General features: G+C 43.3%; 1 protein-coding gene across 1 annotated transcript in view; it reads right to left on the bottom strand.

Annotated features, from left to right (window-relative positions):
• Window positions 1–14,352, bottom strand: part of LOC139171462 (solute carrier family 2, facilitated glucose transporter member 5-like) — a 28,942-nt gene extending 14,590 nt beyond the window's left edge. Inside the window, exons 1-4 of the mRNA XM_070759707.1 lie at window positions 14,261–14,352; window positions 13,153–13,198; window positions 12,015–12,107; window positions 10,330–10,466 (exon numbers count right to left, since the gene is read on the bottom strand). Coding sequence (XP_070615808.1) covers window positions 10,330–10,466; window positions 12,015–12,107; window positions 13,153–13,198; window positions 14,261–14,352 — 368 coding nt within the window. The remainder of the gene's footprint in view (window positions 1–10,329; window positions 10,467–12,014; window positions 12,108–13,152; window positions 13,199–14,260) is intronic.
• Between the last annotated feature and the right edge of the window lie 7,376 nt (window positions 14,353–21,728).

Raw genomic sequence — 21,728 nt, forward strand, 5'->3', positions numbered from 1 at the left:
TTCTGCAGGCCACCCAATCTCTTTGCTTACCCCATTTTGTTTTGCAAAAAACGGGCCCACTTTTTGCAAAAAAACCTGGTGGAAACCGGGCCCAAAAAACCTGAGTGTGCAGAGGGTTTGGGAGGCCTGCAGAGCGCTCCTGGAGGTGGGGCGGGACAGAAACTTTTTTTCCCTTACTTATCCCTTTGAAATATTAGTGTGTCTCATAGTCTGAAAAATATAGTAGGTTTTTCACACTTAGGGTTATTGCAACTGCGGTGGGTTGCTCCCGGTTTGGCCTGGATCTGCAAACTGGTAGTTGCGGTGGCAGGAGGCCCAGGAGGCTTCTGTGCTTGTGCAAGCTGGTGGCAATGGGTTTTAGAACCTATTACTACATTGCAGCCTCCCTGTGGGTCACCTGATCAAAATTCAGTGGCTTGGCTCATACTTATGGTCACAGTGTCCCTAGGTCCTGGGGACCTTCCGACGAGCCAAGTCAATGGGGAAGCCAGATGGCTGGCTAATTTTAAACAGCTGCAGTGATTCACTTAACAGTAGCAAAGAAAGTCATTAAACGGCACAAAATTCAATTGTTTCGGTCAACAAAGTCAACAAGAGGGGAGGGGAGGGGAGGAAGAAACCAGATTTCCTTAACCACCATTGTGGCATGAATGGTTGTAAAATGGGGAAAACATGAGAGGGAGGAAAAGCGTCTTTCCCCAAATGGAGCTTGGAGAGGGAGGAAAAGCCTCTTTACCTAATGGAGCTTGGAGGAAGGACAAACTTCCCTTCCCCAAATGGAGCTTGGAGGAGAGGAAAAAGCCTCTTTCCCCAAATGGAGCTTGAAGAGGGAGAAAAAGCCTCTTTCCCCAAATGGACCTTGGATGAAAAAGATTCTTTCCCCAAATGGAGCTGGGAGAGGGACCTCTCTGTGGCACTAGACCCCGTAGAGCTCCATGGTTCAACGAGGAGCTCCGGGAGTTGAAACGCCAGAAGAGACGTCTAGAGAAGCGATGGAGGAAGAGTAAGTCCGAATCCGACCGAACACTTGTAAGAGCTTTTATTAAGACTTACAAAGTGGCGCTCAAGGCGGCAAGATGCGCGTACCATGCTGCCTTGATTGCATCAGCGGAATCCCGCCCGGCTGCCCTGTTTAGGGTGACCCACTCCCTTCTAAATCAGGGGGGAGTTGGGGAACCCTTGCATGGCAGTGCTGAGGAATTTAACTCGTTTTTCGCTGATAAAGTCGCTCGGATCCGAGCGGAACTCGACTCCAATTGCATAGCAGTATCGGCTGACAATGAGTCAGTTGAGGTGACTGGGGCTAAACGTCTTTGTCCATCTGTCTGGGAGGAGTTTGACTTGGTGACACCTGATGAAGTGGACAAGGCCATTGGAGCTGTGAGTTCTGCCACCTGTTTACTGGATCCGTGTCCCCCTTGGTTGGTTTCGGCCAGTCGAGAGGTGACACAGAGCTGGGTCCAGGAGATTGTCACCGCCTCCTTGGGGAGGGGGTCCTTCCCGGCTCCTTATAAGGAGGCACTTGTGCGCCCCCTCCTCAAGAAGCCCTCCCTGGACCCAGCCGTGCTTAATAACTACCGTCCAGTCTCCAACCTTCCCTTTATGGGGAAGGTTGTTGAGAAGGTGGTGGCGCTCCAACTCCAGCGGTCCTTGGAAGAAGCCGATTATCTAGGGCCTCAACAGTCAGGTTTCAGGCCCGGTTACAGCACGGAAACTGCTTTGGTCGCGTTGATGGATGATCTCTGGCGGGCCCGGGACAGGGGCTTGTCCTCTGTCCTGGTGCTTCTTGACCTCTCAGCGGCTTTCGATACCATCGACCATGGTATCCTTCTGCGCCGACTGGAGGGGTTGGGAGTGGGAGGCACTGTTCTCCAGTGGTTCTCCTCCTACCTCTCCGGTCGGTCGCAGTCGGTGTTAGTGGGGGGTCAGAGGTCGACTCCGAGGTCTCTCCCTTGTGGGGTGCCTCAGGGGTCGGTCCTTTCCCCCCTGCTATTTAATATCTACATGAAACCGCTGGGTGAGATCATCCAAGGGCATGGGGTGAGGTATCATCAATATGCGGATGATACCCAGTTGTACATCTCCACCCCATGTCCAATCAGCGAAGCAGTGGAAGTGATGTGCCGGTGCCTGGAGGCTGTTGGGGACTGGATGGGTGTCAACAAACTCAAACTCAATCCAGACAAGACGGAGTGGCTGTGGGTGTTGCCTCCCAAGGACAATTCCATCTGTCCATCCATTACCCTGGGGGGGGAACTACTGACCCCCTCAGAGAGGGTGCGCAACTTGGGCGTCCTCCTTGACCCACAGCTGACATTGGAACATCATCTTTCGGCTGTGGCGAGGAGGGCGTTTGCCCAGGTTTGCCTGGTGCACCAGTTGCGGCCCTATTTGGACAGGGAGTCATTACTCACAGTCACTCATGCCCTTATCACCTCGAGGTTCGATTACTGCAACGCTCTCTACATGGGGCTACCTTTGAAAAGTGTTCGGAAACTTCAGATCGTGCAGAACGCAGCCGCGAGAGCCATCGTGGGGCTTCCCAGATTCGCCCACGTTTCTACAACACTCCGTGGCCTGCATTGGCTGCCGATCAGTTTCCGGTCACAATTCAAAGTGTTGGTCATGACCTTTAAAGCCCTACATGGCATTGGACCAGAATACCTCCGGAACCGCCTACTACCGCACGAATCCCAGCGGCCAATAAGGTCCCACAGAGTCGGCCTTCTCCGGGTCCCGTCGACTAAACAATGTCGTCTGGCGGGCCCCAGGGGAAGAGCCTTCTCTGTGGCGGCCCCGGCCCTCTGGAATCAACTCCCCCCGGAGATTAGAACTGCTCCCACCCTCCTTGTCTTCCGTAAACTACTTAAGACCCATCTATACCGCCAGGCATGGGGGATTTGAGACACCTTTCCCCCAGGCTTATTATAATTTATGTTTGGTATGTATGTGTTGTTTGGTTTTTTAAATTGATAGGGTTTTTAGTTTTTTCTTAATATTAGATTTGTGCCTGTACAATATTGTTTTATCGCTTGTTGTGAGCCGCCCCGAGTCTTCGGAGAGGGGCGGCATACAAATCTAATAAATTATTATTATTATTATTATTATTATTATTATTATTATTATTATTATTATTATTAAAAGCCTCTTTCCCCAAATGGAGCTTGGAGGAAAAAGCTTCTTTCCCCAAATGGAGCTGGGAGAGGGAGGAAAAGCCTCTTTACCCAATGGAGCTTGGAGGAAAAATCCTCTTTACCCAATGGAGCTTGGAGGAAAAATCCTCTTTACCCAATGGAGCTTGGAGGGAGGACAAACTTCCCTTCCCCAAATGGAGTTTGGAGGAGAGGAAAAAGCCTCTTTCCCGAAATGGAGCTGGGAGAGGGAGGAAAAAGCCTCTTTCCCCAAATGGAGCTTGGAGGAAAAAGCCTCTTTCCCCAAATGGAGCTTGGAGGAAAAAGCCCCTTTACCCAAATGGAGCTTGGAGGGAGGACAAGCCTCTTTACCCAAATGGAGCTTGGAGGAGGGGAAAAAGCCTCTTTCCCCAATGGAGCTGGGAGGGGGAAAAAACTCTTTACCCAAATGGAGCTGGGAGAGAGACGAAAAGCCTCTTTATCGAAACAGAGCTGGGAGAAGGAGGAAAAACTTCTTTCCCCAAATGGAGCTGGGGGGGGGGAGTTTTGTGTGCCCAAACAGCACTGGGCTGGAATCTCCAGAGATCTGGGAAGGCTCAGGCTGTTGTTAGTGGGCCTCGGCCAACTTTGGTAATGACAGATTCTGAGGAAGTTGAGGCAGGCCCATCTTGGTACCCTGGGCCAGTGGTGTTGCCAGCTGATACAGAGTGTTAAATCAGAGGCTGGAGGTCGAAGAAAGGGTTAACAGCTCTTTATTTAGTAATCAGGAACATTAAAAGTGACCAGCTCGCAGGCAGGTAGTGACTTGGAGGAAAAGTGGCCAAAGCCGCACCATTTATACATTTGTTACCAGCGCTGGATTGGTGACAATGTTTCAGGCTTCGCACCGACGCTTCCTATTGGTCGCACCTGCAGGCTTCTTATTGGTCGCTCCTCGGCTTCCTATTGGTGGTGCCTGCGGGCTTCTTATTGGTCGCGCCTGATCCAATTAGCAATCACTTTTATTTCAACAACTTGCAAACATAACACCCCTCCCCCATAGGTTGAAATGACTGTCAGTCATTTAGATAGGTTACGTAATCCTGCAACCTGATTGGTGGCTTGGTTGCTCGCCCAGACCTGCGCAGTTCAGTTTGATGGGAGTTGTCCTCCTGGTCGGCTGGCTCCTGGGCAGCTCCGTCCGGGTAAAGATTGCCTTGGCCTATGGACGTCGATGCAGCCTCACCAACGCCGGCCGCCAGGGTTCCAGGACAGGCGCCTCTGGATGCCGGAAGATGGTGCAGTGAATAAAACGGTTGTTCCTGCTGGTTCCTTGTGGTATAATCTATGGGAGAATGTCATTGTTATTTTGTGGGAACTCTGCGGGGTGATGCTTCCTGATTTGGTCGATGTGTCTTCGCCAAATTTTCCCGTTGTGGAGCAGGACTGTATATGATTTGGGGCCGGTTCTGTGTTCTATAGTCCCTTCCCTCCAGTGGAGTTGGAGTCAAAGTCTTTGGCATACACTGGGTTGCCCATTTTAAAAGTCCTTTCGGGCTCCGATGTTGGCTTGTCTTTCTCTTTGGTGTATTCCGGGTGAATTCTGTCCAGCTGGGAATGGAGTTTTCTCCCCATGAGAAGCTCCGCTGGACTTTTCTTGGTGCTGGCCGAAGGGGTAATGTGTTGGGCCATTAACAAGTCGTCCAGCTGCTGCTACCAGTCTCCAGGTGTTGATCAGTGAAGGGCTTCTTTAGTGAACCTCACCATGCGTTCAACCCGGCCATTAGTCGCTGGAAAATGGGGTGATATTAAAGTGTGACGGATCCCCCGTTCAGCTAGGAAGACCTCCAACTGTCTGGAAGTCAGTTGTGGGCCGTTGTCGGAGACCAGAACGTCCGGCAGTCCGTGCGTTGAGAAAATTTTCTGAAGTACCTTTATTGTAGCTACCGTTGTAGTTGAGGTCATTAAAACAACCTCTAGCCATTTTGAGTATGCGTCTACTATGATTAGAAACGATTGGCCCGCTAATGGGGGGGGCGTTTGCCCAGGTTCGCCTGGTGCACCAGTTGCGGCCCTATTTGGACCGGGAGTCACTGCTCACAGTCACTCATGCCCTCATCACCTCAAGGCTTGACTACTGTAATGCTCTCTACATGGGGCTACCTTTGAAAAGTGTTCGGAAACTTCAGATCATGCAGAATGCAGCTGAGAGAGCTATCATGGGCTTTCCTAAATTTGCCCATGTCACACCAACACTCCGCAGTCTGCATTGGTTGCCGATCAGTTTCCGGTCACAATTCAAAGTGTTAGTTATGACCTATAAAGCCCTTCATGGCACTGGACCAGAATATCTCCGGGACCGCCTTTTGCCGCACGAATCCCAGCGACCAGTTAGGTCCCACAGAGTTGGCCTTCTCCGGGTCCCGTCAACTAAACAATGTCGTTTGGCGGGACCCAGGGGAAGAGCCTTCTCTGTGGCGGCCCCGACCCTTTGGAACCAACTCCCCCCAGATATCAGAGTTGCCCCCACCCTCCTAGCCTTTCGTAAGCTACTTAAAACCCACCTCTGTCGTCAGGCATGGGGGAATTGACATGTTCCTTCCCCCTAGGCTTATAAAAATTTATGCATGGTACGCTAGTGTGTATGATTGGTTTTAAATTGTGGTGTTTTTTAAAGTAATTTAAATATTGGATTTGTCTTACATTGTATTGCTATTGCTGTGAGCCGCCCCGAGTCTGCGGAGAGGGGCGGCATACAAATCTCATTAAACTTATAAACTTATAAACTTATAATGGGCCTGCAAAGTCTATATGGATGCGAGACCACGGTCCTTTTGGCGTTTCCCACTCCATAGGCTTAGTTTTGGGCGGGTCTGGGTGAGTTTGTTGGCACAGATTACATGTTGCTACCCATGTTTCTATTTCCTGATCCAACCCTGGCCACCATAAATGGCTCCTAGCCAGGCTTTTTATCCTTACCATGCCTGGGTGACCCTGATGTAGCAATTTTAATGCTATCTTTTGTAATTATTTTGGGACTATTACCCAATCACCCCACAGTATGCAATCTCTTAACACACTTAACTCCATTTGTCTATTTTTGAATGCCTGACATGTCTCCTTTGGTATTTCCTCCGGCCACCCTTTTAGGACCCATTGTTTAACTCGGGACAACACGGGGTCTATGTTTGTCTCCCTGGCTATTTCGTCTGCAGTTATTATTGGGTTCTCCTGCATTTCAATCAATAACACGTCCGAGGCTGGGGCTGGGTCTTTTACCAGGTCTGCCTGGGGGCATCTGCTCAGGGCATCCGCGTGGCCAATTTCCTTCTCTCCCCTGTGTTTGAGGACATAATTATAAGCCGCTAAGAAAATTGTCCAACGGGTCATCCTTGGGGAGAGAAATGTGGGGGTCTGTCTATCTCCCGCTAAGATTCCTAATAGGGGTTTATGGTCTGTGATTAAGGTAAATGAGCGGCCAAACAAATACCCGTGGAATTTTTTAATGCCTGCAACTAAAGCTAGCGCTTCTTTGTCTAATTGGGAGTAGTTTCTTTCTGTCAGAGCCAGGGTTTTTGAATAAAATGCAATGGGAGCATCGGTGCCATCTGGAAATGTGTGACTAATGACGGCTCCTATCCCGAAGGGGGAAGCATCGCAGGTTAAGGTTACAGGTATCGTAATATTATACTGTACAAGGATACTGTCTGATGATGATAATTTTTTAATGGCTTGAAAGGCGTTGTGTTCGGTGGGTCCCCATGTCCAGACTGTGCCTTGTTTAAGTAGACAATGGAGAGGCTCCGCTACCGTGGCTTTCTGTTTGAGAAATATTGAATAGAAGTTTAGTAATCCCAGGAATGATTGCAATTCAGCTTTGTTTGTTGGGACAGGGGCATTTTTTATTGCTAGAACTTTTTCTTCTGTTGGATGGATGCCTTTCTTCAAATACATCAGCAAATTCCCTCAGTATATCCATTGGGGGTAAGTTTGGGCTGGCAATGGAGTGAATTCCCATAATGCCCATACCTAGCGGCTGAAACCATTCTAATCCCAACTAAGTGTGCCTAGGGCCATCTACAACAATTAGTGGCAACATTCCCCTAAACCCTTCACAACATACTGGTACATTGATAGACCCCAATACAGGAATAGCATTTCCTTGAAAGTCTGAAAGTCCGGAAGTCCAAGGAATTAATTGTTCTTTTTGAACATGTGGCAAGTATAGGTGAAATTTATGCCATAGCATTATGGAGTGTCGGGATCCCGTGTCCACTTCCATTTTGTAGGGTCTATTGTTAATCAAAAGTGAGGTAAAAAGTTTCCCCTGTGTTGGTGAAGAGTTATGGTTAATAGTGGATGGGGAATTACCTTTGCGGAATCCTGGGCAGAAACCGGTAGTCTGTTTGAAGTTCCCGCGGTTATAGGGAGCGTTGAAATTTCCAGATGCGGCTGGTTGGCGCTGCCAGGGTTGGGTGAAATCCCTTGGCGAAGGTGCTTGGCAAACCTCGGCGATGTGTCCTTTTCTATGGCAACGACGGCAGAGGGCATCCTTGAATGGGCATCTGGATCGGGCGTGGGAGCTGTTGCAACCGAAACACGGTGGAAAAGGTCGCTGTGGGTTGTTGTATTGCGGTGGGCGGCGAATCTGAAGGCAGTAGTCCTCTTCTGTTGCTGAGTCGGGAGGCTGTCCGGTGGTGTCTTCAGTAGTTGTAGGATTGTTTTCGGCCACCTTGTTGACTGTTGGTTCTGAGCGTTTGAATTCGGCGGCAGATGCGTCGGAGACTTCAGCGGCTTTAACGGCCTTTATGATATCTTGCAAGGAGGTGTCCTCGTCGATGAGGTATTTCTTTTGTAGATTTAAGTTGCTCATACCGAAGATTAGACAGTCAACTAGTTGTTCCTCTGGGTCTTTGTATTTGCATTTTGCTAGCAAGGCTCGTCGTCGGGTGACAAAGTCATTGATCGACTCACCTTCAGCCTGCTTCAACTGGGAGAATTTGTTTCGGCTGATGCGGGCAGGAGTCGTTGGCTGGAAATTGTTTGCGAGCTTTTCCTGCAGAGCCGTCCAGGAGATGCTCTCGATGGATTCTTGATCTGCGAGTGTGGTGGCTAGGTTGTAGATCACTGGACCACAATAGTGAAGGAATATAGCTCATTTTCTGTTTTCCAATGCATTGTCTAGATTGCTTGCTTGGAGGAAGATGCGAAATTTGGACATGCATGCTGTCCACGTATCCTCATCGGGGTTGAAGAAAGGCAAAGCGTGAGGCATTGCCGAAGCCATCTCTGGATGTGAAGGCTCGAACCCCTCGTCGCCACTGTTAAATCAGAGGCTGGAGGTTGAAGAAAGGGTTAACAGCTCTTTATTTAGTAATCAGGAACATTAAAAGTGACCAGCTCGCAGGCAGGTAGTGACTTGGAGGAAAAGCGTCCGAAGCCGCACCTTTTATACATTTGTTACCAACTCTGGATTGGTGACAATGTTTCAGGCTTTGCGCCGACGCTTCCTATTGGTCACGCCTGCAGGCTTCTTATTGGTCACCCCTCAGCTTCCTATTGGTTGCGCCTGCGGGCTTCTTATTGGTCGCGCCTGATCCAATCAGCAATCACTTTTATTTCAACAACTTGCAAACATAACACAGAGAGTGAAGGAGACATAGACCTGGATGAGCCTGAAAGGCCACCAGAGGTGGTAGATATGCAAGGATGGTAATGTCTGACTTGGAGGAGGAGGTAGACCACGAGCCTCTGTTAGATGACCACTTTAGAAGACTAAGAAAAAGACAAGACTATTTGTATGGAAAAAGGAAATAATCTGTAGCTTTTAATTCTAGGGAATTGTGACCACCACCACCCATAGGTATTTAAGGGTGGTGTCATGGGAAAATTAGGATAGAGTTCCAACATTTGTAATGGAGTCAGTTTGATGTTTGGGGTCTCCAGACATACCACGCTAGCACCCAGTTATTTCTCTGTTAAAATCCATGGAGTCGAAATGCCCTTGTCTGTTGAACGCCTAGAGAAATTGTGTCTCTGTGACTCAGAAAAACATTGATCTCATCCCTTTGATCACCGGGACTCTAATCTCTCCTGTGCTTTCACTGGAAAACGGTCGACATGAACTATAATTGCTTGTAAAAATGCTGCTTTTTATATAAAGAGTTTGCTTTAAAATAGCACCAAGTGGAATTCTTCCTTGATTTTCTTGTTCTGTGCACGGCCCTCGGAGTAAAACCCGACTCAAAAATCCTTTAGCTTATGAATAAATCAAACTCTTTATTGATATAAGCACACATAAGGAAAAGCAGGTAGCAGCAGCAAGAGCCAGTGTATGGGAGGCAGCCTTGTGCCGGATGTATAGGAGGCGCGTGCTCCTCCTTGCCACCTCAGAGTCCCTCTTTTTTTTTTTCAGCCTTAAAGTTTTGGATTTTTTTTATTTCCCTCACCTCACCTTATTCCTTTGGACTAAACCACTTCGCTGTGGGGACTCCCTCGAGCTGCTTCCCATACACGCGGCATGAGGTTGCTTCCTGGAGCGTCTGGGCGCGGAAAGGCAAAAGGGGGCGCTCACCTCACCTTCTTCCTTCGGCAGTGACTCTCCTCTTCTTCTTCTTCTTCTTCCTCCTCCTCCCACCCAAATTCCTAGCTCTTGTTTCTTTCCTAATCGGTTTGCACGCATTATTTGCTTTTACATTCATTCCTATGGGAAAAATTGCTTCTACTTACAAACTTTTCTACTTAAGAACCTGGTCACGGAACAAATTAAGTTCTTAAGTAGAGGTACCACTGTAATGGTTTTAAAGCCTTGTTCAATCACACCCCCAGTCTCACATCTCTTCCACTGAACAATGTTGAAACTCCACACCCAATTTCCCAAGATCCTTTGCCTTTATATTGCCCGGAAGTGATCTCACACCCCAAAGTGGCTAAGTTAGTACACTAATACCTTTTACTATACAATTCCCAACAGTTTTCCATCCACATAGGCCCGGAACACAATACAGGCCGCAGAGAGTGAGAAGAAAGCATGAGCTTGTCTAACCGGGCTGGCAGGACGCACAGGCATATGCACAGTGGAAGTGAGCCGGTCCACGGATCACTTCCTGTAGAGAGGGCTCCGCGTGCCACTTGTGGCACACGAGCCATAGGTTCAGCATCACAGCATGGAGAAATTGCATGCAACCCCCTGCCCGAATCATTTCGCCACTTCTGTTACCTGCCGTATCTGTCCACCAGGCATGTGAACAATATAATGCCAAACAACCCTCCTATGGGGAAGAATGCACGCACGGGTATTGCGTCGACCCCTTTCTTTCTCTGTACTTCCTCTTTGGTCAAGTTAGAGACAGGGACCTTGGGGGAGAAAAAATGGAAAAATGAGCACAGTGAGGAAGCAAAGAAGAGATGGCCCATTTTTGGATCAGCCAGAAATTAAATTTAAGACGTGGGTGGGAGTACAAAAGCAAAGGCTTAAAATCAGGGGTGGACTTCAAAAATTTTAGCACCAGAGGATAGGATAGGATAGGATAGGATAGGACAGGACAGAATACAGAAAGAATGGAATGGAATGGAATGGAATGGAATAGAATAGAATAGAAAACTGTATTGCCACTTTAAATGTACTTTAATCAGCATACATTAAAACAAAATTTCATTGCATTCAGCTCTCAAATATAACCATTGTGCATATACTCATATATATAAACACTTATGACACAATCCTTAAGTTGGGGCCATTAAAAGATTGAGGTTTGGGGATTCTATTTTTTCCCCATTCTCTCTCTTTTCTTTCCCCACCTTCCTATAACTTAGATTTGTTTTCCTTTGTATGTTATATGCTTAATCAAAAAATAACAAAACCTCAGCCGGGGCATCACTCTACCTGGGTTCACACAAAACATTTGAACAGGGCTCAGAGGGAGACCTTGGGGACCTTTATAATTGGGAATTGGTAGACTTCAGAGGATAATCAGAACTGCAGAAAAAACAATTGCTGCCAACCTGCCTTTTACTGAGGACCTGTATACTGCACGAGTCAAAAAGAGAGCTGTGAAAATATTTACTGACCCCTCGCACCCTGGACACATACAGTTTCAACTCCTACCCTCAAAATTTATTTTATTTGTTTATTTATTTATTTGTTTTGTCCATTACACAATAATACACAATGAAGGTTATAGAGGATATACAGTGATCCCTCGATTTTCGTGGGGGATGCATTCTGAGACCGCCCGCGAAAGTTGAATTTCCGCGAAGTAGAGATGCGGAAGTAAATACACCATTTTTGGCTATGAACAGTATCACAACCCTTCCCTTAACACTTTTAACCCCTAAATTGCAATTTCCCATTCCCTTAGCAACCATTTAGATTATTACTCACTATGTTTATTTATTAAAGTTTATTAAAAATATATTTATTAAAGGTGGACAAAAGTTTGGCAATGACATATGACATCATCGGGCGGGAAATAACGCGATATAGGGGGGAAAACGTGAACTATTTTTTAATTAATATTTTTGAAAAACCGTGGTATAGACTTTTCACGAAGTTCGAACTCGCGAAAATCGACGGAACACTGTATACGAGTAGAATGTATCAAAGAGAGGAGTCCCACTTAGGACTGTATGACTGTAACTTGTTGCTTGTATCCTAAGATTTTTATTAATATTGATTGTTTCTTCATTGCTTATTTGACCCATACGACAATCATTGTGTTGTACCACATGATTCTTGACAAATCTATATTTTCCTTTAGGTGCACTGAGAGCATTTGCACCAAGACAAATTCCTTGTGTATCCAATCACTCTTGGCCAATAAAGAATTCTATTCTATTCTATTTATTCATTTATTGACTGACTTTATATGCCAGACAAACCCTGGTTGACTTTCTGAGACTTACCGAACCTGGGTGAGACACCAGCATGAGAATGTAGCCATATTGAAAATGTCCGAGATACGAAACCAACATCGACATGAGCAATGTCTTGGTCAACTTCAACAGAAGGAAAACAAACAATGGTTACTGGAACGGTGTAAATCATGGTTCTTTTTATTTTTAAAATGTAACCTGGAACCTTTTTAAAAAGGTAATTACAATGGTGTAAACCATGGTTCTTCTTTCTAACCAGGTAACTTGGTTTTATATCAGGCCTGACTTGCGGGCTTCATGGACACACTGAGGTAGCTGCCATAAAATATATATTCTGGAGTACCGGTAATAGAAAATCTCCTTACATATAATTTTTAATTGTGTCATTTTGGGCTGAGCCCTGATCTCTGCCCTTGCTTCTGCTGAAGGCTAAAATAATAACCTATCGAGAGAACAACTATTTTGGTCTCACCCCAACTTACCCAATACTCTACACCAGTGCTTCTCAATTATTTTCCGTTACGCCCCCTCTTAGGAAGAAGTAAACATTTCGCACGTCCCCACCCCAAGTCTCCGATCTGGACCCCAATGGAACTTTAGTGTTCATATTTATTATTTTACTTATTCTAAGCTGCAAGCAAACTATTGGTTGTGGAAGGCTGCTCTACCCACTTACCTGGGAGTAAGTCACACTGAACTCAGTGGGGCCTGTTTTCGGTTAGGCAGGCATAGGCTGCCGTGGTTAGGACCCTCTTTTGACACGGGGCCAGGCCAGCTTAATCAAGACGGTGCTTTGGGGTCGCCGGCCTGGCCCGTAAGCGCTACCTCTGCTGGGCACACACAGCGAATGGTGTGGAAGGAGGCCTTAGGGTGCCGTTCGAAGCTTTTGCCCAGCTGCAGAGGATGCTCCTCCTTGTCCAGCAGCAGGTTTGCCATGCCATTCATGGCTATTGCGGCATCCACCGAGAATAACAAGAACCTACGCAGGTACTCCACCCCGCCTGGACGCTTTCTCTTCTGGGCTCGGAGCAGCATGCAACAGGGAAAATGCTCCCCACCCGGGGAAATAGATGGAGATGTTTCCCAGGGTCACGCGCACTCCCCTGGCGTCGTTCCGCCCCCGCCCCCAGGGGTGCGCACTATTCGAGAAACAGTGTGCTACACTCACATAACTTTGGTTTGCTGGTTTCGTGTGCTCTTTGCCATCTACCATTCTAGGGGAAGGAACACAGATCGAGCCAAAAGAAAAAAAGAGGAAGAAACAAGGAAAAAATATTAATCTGTCTGCTCGTTCATTCTTCCATCAGTTAAGGGTGAGGGGGAAAAAAGAAGAAAATATAAATACAATCTCACTGAGCTTTTTTGTGTTTCATGGCGTGAAAAGGGACAAGTCAGATTGGCTCAGCCGAATTTTGTTTCATACAAATGCTGGAGCAGCGGATGGAGCCAATCAGGGAAAGGAGGTGAGAACAGTCCTGGAGAAGAGGTTGGCAGTTAGATGCTGATTTGCATACATTTCCATATGGAATGTAACATCAGGCGGCATCCAGCAACCTTAAGGCCTTAAGGGGGCATCAAGCAACCTTAACCTTAAACTTTGGATATATGGTTTTTTTTTTCCTATTTCACATCCTGGTTCATATATATGGACCAGAAGGCCCTGTACATGGTCACTTAGGCCCTCATCACCTCCCATCTTGATTATTGCAATGCGCTCTACAAGGGGCTACCCTTGAAGAGTGTTCGGAGACTGCAAATTGTCCAGAATGCAGCCGTGAGAGCTATCGTGGGTGTACCTCAGTACACCCATATAACACCTACGCTCTGCGAGCTGCAGTGGCTTCCTATTAGTCTCTAGTCACAATTCAAGGTGTTGTTATTACCTATAAAGCCCTACATGCCTTAGGGCCAGACTATTTACGGGACCGTCTCCTGCTGCATACCTCCCAGAGACCAATAAGTGCTCACAGAGTTGGCTCCTCAGTGTTCTCTCTAAAATTTTTTTGGAGTGAGCGGAAAAGTATAGTGTCTGAGCGACAGTCCCTTCGGGACTGGGCGGCACAGAAATAATAATAAAATTTCCCTCTCGGCTTCTGGGCAGGTTTGGAAAACTCTGAGTTGATGATGATTTTTAAGTGAGCGATTGCTCACTGCTCAGCTTAGAGGGAACTATGCCTCCAGGTCCCATCGACTAAGCAATGCAGGTTGGCGGGGCCACGGGGGAAGGCCTTATCTATTGTTGCCCCAGCTCTATGGAACCAACTCCCCCCCCCTACGTCCGTAATGCTCCCACCCTACTGGCCTTCCGCAAGACCACGAAGACCTGGCTTTGCTGGCAGGCCTGGGCGCTGAAATTGACATCTATCATGGCCTAATTGTGTTGAATGGTAGGCATGTGTGTTGATTGGGTAGCTGAGATTTAGGTTTTTAACTGGGTTTTTATAGTTTTAGACTTCTATATTTGACTTCTTTTGCCGAAATTTCGCTTGCACAAGCATCTTCACACAAGATTTCACTTGCTCTGCATGTGCAGAAGCCAAATCTCACGCAGGTGTGCAAAGGCATGCATCGGGGATCAGAGCACCTTACTGTTCCGGTAGCAGGCCATTACTGCCGGACACACGCCTTCCGTGGATGCGCCCAGCCTTCCATGCAGGTGCTTTGCTCATTCATGCATCTTCTGTGCATGCTTCCGGCTTCAAAAATATGCCTAAATAGGATGGCATGGAGCTGGGGTGGGTGCCCCCAATCTCCGTTACCGGTTTGCACAAACTGGTCCATACCAGCTGAATACCACTTCCTTTTGTTGCAAAAGGAGATCAATGGATAGTGGACGCAAGAAGTGACAGAAATCCATCCATCCATCCATTTATTCAATTTTTATGCTTTCCTTCTCCTTAGACTCAGGGCGGCTTACAACATGTTAGCAATAGCACTTTTTAACAGAGCCAACCTATTGCCCCCACAATCTGGGTCCTCATTTTACCCACCTCGGAAGGATGGAAGGATGAGTCAACCTTGAGCCAGTGATGAGATTTGACCTACAGATCTACAGTCAGCTTCAGTGGCTTACAGTACAGCACTCTACCTGCTGCACCACCCCGGCTCTATTTCTGATATAAAGGAAATTGCAGCTGGATTCTTTCCCCTAATCCTCTCCAGAAGGTCAGAAAATGACGGGGGGTTTTGTTTGTTTTTTTAAATATAATTTTTATTGATTTTTATAGGTTTACAAAAAACAAACATATAACAGTGCACAGTGCTTGTGCCCATCACCAAACAACACACACACCCCGTCACCCCCACCACCCCTACAGGAGGATTCAAAGAGGTTTAACTTGTTTATCTATCTATTAATCCTTGGCTCTATCTTGAGCAAATTTTACTAAAAGAGTGATTGTAGTTTATTTTTCGTATTTGCATCACAGATTTTACTTAACATATAATCTTTTACCTTGTTCCATCGCACCATCAGCTTCTCTAATTTATTGTCATCAAAATTATTTAATCTTATTTCCATAATTTCAAAATATATGTGATCTACCATATACCAATACCAATTTTGTACTGTCCATTTTGTAGAATCTTTCCATCCTAAAACTATCACCGCTTGAGCACTTTCCAATGCTGCAGTTTTAATTTCCTTAAATTCTCCTAATTCGCTATATTTAATTAAAATTGCTGTTTCTTTTATAATAATCCAATTAATGTTTAACATTTTGTTAATTTCATTCTGGACTACCTTCCAGAATTTCTGTATTTCTGCACACTCCCAGATCATATGCATAAATATTCCTTTTTTCTGGCACCCATGCCAACATTTGCTCTTCTCTTTCCCCTGGAAGTGTGCAATTTGTACAGGTGTATAATACCACTTATGTAAGATTTTTCTTCTCATCTCTTTAACTCTCATATTTTTAATCTTATATATATTTTCTATTATTTCTTTCATTTCTCTTTCATCTATTTGTAAATCATCCTGCCAACATCTTGTTAAACTTTTAGCTACTTCTTCTTCCCTTTGCAATAACATCCTATATATTTTGCTGGCTTGTGCTTTACTTTCATTTATCTTTTCATTTATTATTTTTTCTAAACTATTTTCTTCTCGTAAGAAGATTTCTTTATTCTCACTTTTATTTAAATATATACATATTGCATTGATCTGCAACCAATTCTGTTTACCGATCCACCATTCCAATCTGGTTCTACTAACTCTTCCATCTTTCTCATATAATTGTTCAATTCTCGTTACCCCTTTACTATTTAGTATTTTAATAATTCTACTTAGATTAGCTTCATCCCCTATATTTAATCCATGTAATGTTGATAACTTGGATACTTTTATTCCGCTTGTCCTCTGCCATTTAAGCCATGTTTCTAAACATGCTTTAAAAGGATCACTTAAGGTACCGATTTCAATTCTACTCCAATTTTTAAATAGTAGTTCTTTGTTATTTATGTTATTAATTTCTTTTTCTAATTCTACCCATTTCTTTCCCCCCCATAACTGTAGTTCGATTAACCTTTCCATTTGAAATGCATTTCTATATAGTACTAGGCATGGGCTGCCCCAACCTCCCTCTTTCTCTTGTGCAAACTGCCAATGCTTCCTTATTCTGGATTTTTTGTCTCCTTCAATCCAAAAATTTAGTCTACTATCCCATTCTCTTAATTTTGCCTCAGGAAAACTACCCGGTAGAACCTGAAACAAATACATCATTTTTGGTATTATCATCATCTTAAGGGCCCTAATCTTAGCCATTCTTCCTAATTTTTTGCCCTTCCAATTTTTAATCTGCTTCTGGATTTTTTTCCATATTAAGTTATAATTAGCCGTTGTTATTTTTATTGGATTTTTAAACAACCAAATTCCCAAATATTTCATTTTTTTACAACCTAATTTCAATCCTGAAATTTTTTGGATCTCAATTTGCTCTTTAGGGCCAGTATTTAAACATATTATCTCTGATTTTTCTATATTAACCTTAAGACCAGATTGATCTTTAAATTCCTGAAGTAGTATCATTATTCTTTTCATCATTTCAATTGGGGTTTCAGACATCACTATAGCATCATCTGCAAATAAGTTTAATTTCAATTCAAGTTCCCCTATTTGGTAGCCTCTCCATTCCTTATCATTTCTAATTTTGTTTGCTAATGTCTCAATTGCTAATGCAAATAGCATTGGGGATAGTGGGCAACCCTGTTTAGTTCCATTCTGAATTTTAACCATTTCTGTTCTATTGCCATTTACTCTAATTTGAGCTACGTTATCCTTATATATTGTTTCTATAACTTTACAGAATTTGTTTCCCATATTTAAGTCTTTACATAATTGAAATAAGTAATCATGGTTAACTTTGTCAAAAGCCTTACAAACATCTAATTTTAAAATGCTTAATTTTCTTTTGGTACTGGTAGCATGGTGTAAGACATTGATCACGTTTCTTATTGGTTCATAAATTTTCCTTCCTTTCACAAATCCGTATTGATCTTCTCCAATTATTTTTGGTAATATATTCTCCACCCTATTTGCCAATATTTTCATAAATATCTTGTAGTCCTGATTTAGCAGGCTAATGGGGCGATAGGAACTAGGATCCATTAAATCACGATCTGGTTTTGGGACCGTTATAATTTCTGACATTTTCCATGTCTGTGGAGTTTCAAAAGTCTCCATTACATTATTAAACAATTTCACCATATATGGTAATAATTCATTCATATACACTTTGTAGTATTCAGCAGTAAAACCATCTGGACCTGGGGCTTTAGCAAGTTTCAATCCCTTAATAACTCGAGATATCTCCTCACTTGTAATTTTTGCATTTAACATTTGGCTATCCTCTTCCTTTAATTCTTTTTTAATCTCTGAGGTTTGTGAAACAACATGTTCTTTTTTATATAATTCCCCATAAAAATCTCTCATTATTTTTTCCATTTCTACATTACTACGTTTTATTACACCACCCTTATCTTTTAAAGCAGGAATATACGATTTCTCTTTTCTTTTTTCAAATAATGTACCATTTGCTTCATTGATTTATTATTCCAACTTCTAATTCTATGTTTCATAATCATCTTCATTTTATTCCAACTTTCCTCATCCAGTAATTGTAATTTCTTTTTCTTGAATGATAGTAATAAATTCCATTCTCTATTTCTTGTGATTTTTAAGGTTTCTTGGATTAAATCTATCTCTTTTAATAAATTATTTCTCTTAGCATCCCAGGATTTCCTAAGGAAAGCTTCCGTACTAATGCAGTTACCCCTCATCACTGCTTTATGTGTATCCCAAACTATTGTTTCTTTAATCTCGCCTGTTGCATTAGTACAAAAGAATCCATTAAGTTCCCTTTGTAATTTAATTCTACTCTCCTCATTTGCTGAGACGATGGGGTTGTACCTCCAAATTCTTTGTTTACTACAAACCTCTAACTCTAACACAGCTAACAAAGGAGCATGATCTGATAGCCAGATAGCTTTCACTTCTGCTTTCTTAAATTTTACCTTATCTGTTTTATTAATTAACATGTAGTCTATACAGCTGAATTTATTATGTCTTGCAGAGTAGAAAGTATCTCTATTGGCTACGTTTTGATGAAGGTCCATCATATTAATTTTGTTTAAATGTAACTTTTTCTTTTCCCCCTTCCCTGTTGTTAATTCCAAGTTAAAGTCGCCTGCTAAAATCACTATACCTTCCGCAAAATTATCTAATTTCCGTTTTACATTTATTATGAATTGTTTTACATTTACATTTGGGGCATAAATGACCGCTAAAGTTACTAACTTGTTTCTTATTTTCCCCTTAATAAATAACATTCTGCCGTCATTGTCCCTCTTAATATTACTTAACTGAAAATGCACTCTTCTGTGAACCAATATAGCTACTCCTTTTGCTTGATTCGTTCCTCTCGAAAATGACGTTGAAGTAAAGGGCTGCTCGTCTTCAGCGCTATTGGTACGCCCTCCAAGGCCATTGTGGATGGGCGCATCTGGTGAGCGTGTGCACCCGGCAGCATGAAATTTGGCTTCTGTGCATGCTCAGCAAGCAAAATCTTGTGTGAGGATGCTTGCTTGAGTGAGATTTGAGTGAGTATGTGAGGAAGCAAAAAACCAGCGAAAATCGCCCAATTCTCGCTCATGCAAGTGTTATCACATGGGATTTGACACTGCACATGCGCAGAAGCCAAACCTTGTGCGGGGTGTGCATGTGTACACCAGGGATGTGCAGCTCCATGCGCATCCCGGAATTTCTTACCAGAATGGAGCACCTGACCACATCAGTTGCTGCCCACAGTGAAGGGCTGTAAATTTTTTTACCACACTGTGGGTGTGGCTTGCTGGCCATGTGAATAGGTGGGAGTGGCTTGATGATCATGTGACCGGGGGGCGGCTTAAAAGTCATGTGACTATCTTAAAGGTGGCCAATTTGACGTCACTCAGCAGCAGGGGGGCGAACGCCTCGGCCGCGCTTCCCTTTCTTTAATCCTGACCATCTTGGGCTTTTCTGGGCTGCCAGAGGAGCCTTTCTGTGGCGCTTAAGGAGGTTTTGGCAGCCCAGAGCGAATGGAGCATTTTCCTTTCTCTGGGCGCTTGGAGAGGGAATAAACCACTTTGCTGTGGGGACTCCCTCGAGCTGCTTCCCATACACGCGGCATGAGGTTGCTTCCTGGAGCGTCTGGGCGTGGAAAGGCAAAAGGGGGTGCTCACCTCACCTTCTTTCTTCGGCAGCAACGGTCCTCCTCCTCCTCTTCTTCCTCCTCCTTCTCCCACCCAAATTCCGAGCTTTTATTTCTTTCCTAATGGTTTTGCACACATTATTTGCTTTTACATTGATTCCTATTGGAAAAATTGCTTCTACTTAAGAAAGTTTCTACTTCAGAATCTGGTCACAGAACGAATTAAGTTCTTAAGTAGAGGCACCACTGTATGTGTGTGTGTGTGTGTGTGTGTGTGTGTGTGTGTATGCGTTGTGTGTATACACACACACACACACACATACATAAATACGTATATATATATGTACATATACACATGCATGCCCTACAGTGGGGCAAATTCATCAATTTGATTTTTGAGGGGGGCAAATTGAGAATTATTTATTAATACTGACTTCTTTGCATTTCATATGGTTCTAGGGCCCCTGTTATGATAAATACGTGTTTTGGTGGCCGATTAATCTCTTATTTCTATTTAGCAGTCTGTTATTTCTAGCTGAATGTGCGCCCTTCAATGTATATCTGTTAAATTCTCCAAAATACTGACTATAATTGAATAATTATATTCAACTGTGCTTAGTTAATATTATTTTTTCTTTTAATACTAATAAATGCTTAAAAATAATTTTAATACTAATTTAAAATATCGAATAAATAAAATAAAATAAAAATACTGCCCCCTACCAATGCTTCTCTGTACTGCAGCAAGCCACTGACTGCTCCTTTGAGGCCTGCTTTCTTGTCAGCGACTTTTACCTCAGAATCTTCTTTTTCAAGTAAGATTATCAATTTTCCCTTCTCCTCAATATTCTTATATTCAGCGATTTAAATTTCTTTTCTTTTTTTCCTCTCAGATTACTGTTGTTCTTATATTTCACTCTACTTTCTGAGATCTCACAAATTTCCTTTCTGGGCCTCCTCTCTTTACTTGCTCTCAGGCAAGTTGTTTTATTTCATTCTCTGTCAATATTTATTTCTATTTATTTGGACCTTTAACAGTACAAGCTATATAAAAAATGTCTTTATGCTCTGCATATCAATGTAGCAAGACATTTGTGAAAAAAATCCAAAGCACAATTATTAACTTTTATAGCTAAGTCAATATTTTAGCAAGAAAAAGGACATTAATTCGACTTCTGTGAGGTGAATTCCCACAGATCACCAGGGCTTAGAGCAGAGAGTGGCCCAGATAATAGGTGTACTGATTTTATAAATAATTTTAAATTAATTATATTAACTTTCTTATACATATTTGATACACTGAATTCAATTTGTTTGTTTCATTCATTCAAAGAAAGCATGCTAATAATTTTATAGTCCACAGTTAATTTGATATATTAAGTTAATTTTAACAGGAATTTTATTTTAATATTAAAGTTTGTAACGTTTATTTTCTAAGTAAACAGTATTATTTATAAATTGAATATTGCTTTTAATATGCATGATTAATTTATTTTTGCCATTTTGTTTATGTAAGTGTCTATGTGAAACTGACATAACATTTTAAACCCAAGCTCAATATTACAATATAGTGTATCACAACCATCAAAGTGCATTTCACTTCATAGGTTTTTCTCACATTTATTTCTTTCAGTCACAAACTATGCATAAAATGAGTAGTGCATATATATTATATAGTTACATATTTTGTTGATAAGTGAAAAGGAAGGGAGCCTAGTATACATCTATTTTGAGCTTGTTGTCTGGAATGTTTAAAATTTATTTAAAACTACTAAAATTAACTAAGCTTTCATTAGTCCTCTACTAATGTTGTCAGAGTGTTAAAATCCCCATTGAAGACAGTTGATTTTATATAATGCTGCTCACTTTAAAATATAAAATCAACTGTCTTCAATGGGGATTTTAACACTCTCACAACATTAGTAGAGGACTAATGAAAGCTTAGTTAATTTTAGTAGTTTAGTAGTTTTTAATGAATTTTAAACGTTCCAGAGATTGTAATGGCTGTTGCCTCTTCATTTATAAATACACCCAGAACTCGCATTTTTAGGACTAT

This window comes from Erythrolamprus reginae, chromosome 8, assembly GCF_031021105.1.
Source record: "Erythrolamprus reginae isolate rEryReg1 chromosome 8, rEryReg1.hap1, whole genome shotgun sequence".
NCBI classification, from domain to species: domain Eukaryota; kingdom Metazoa; phylum Chordata; class Lepidosauria; order Squamata; family Dipsadidae; genus Erythrolamprus; species Erythrolamprus reginae.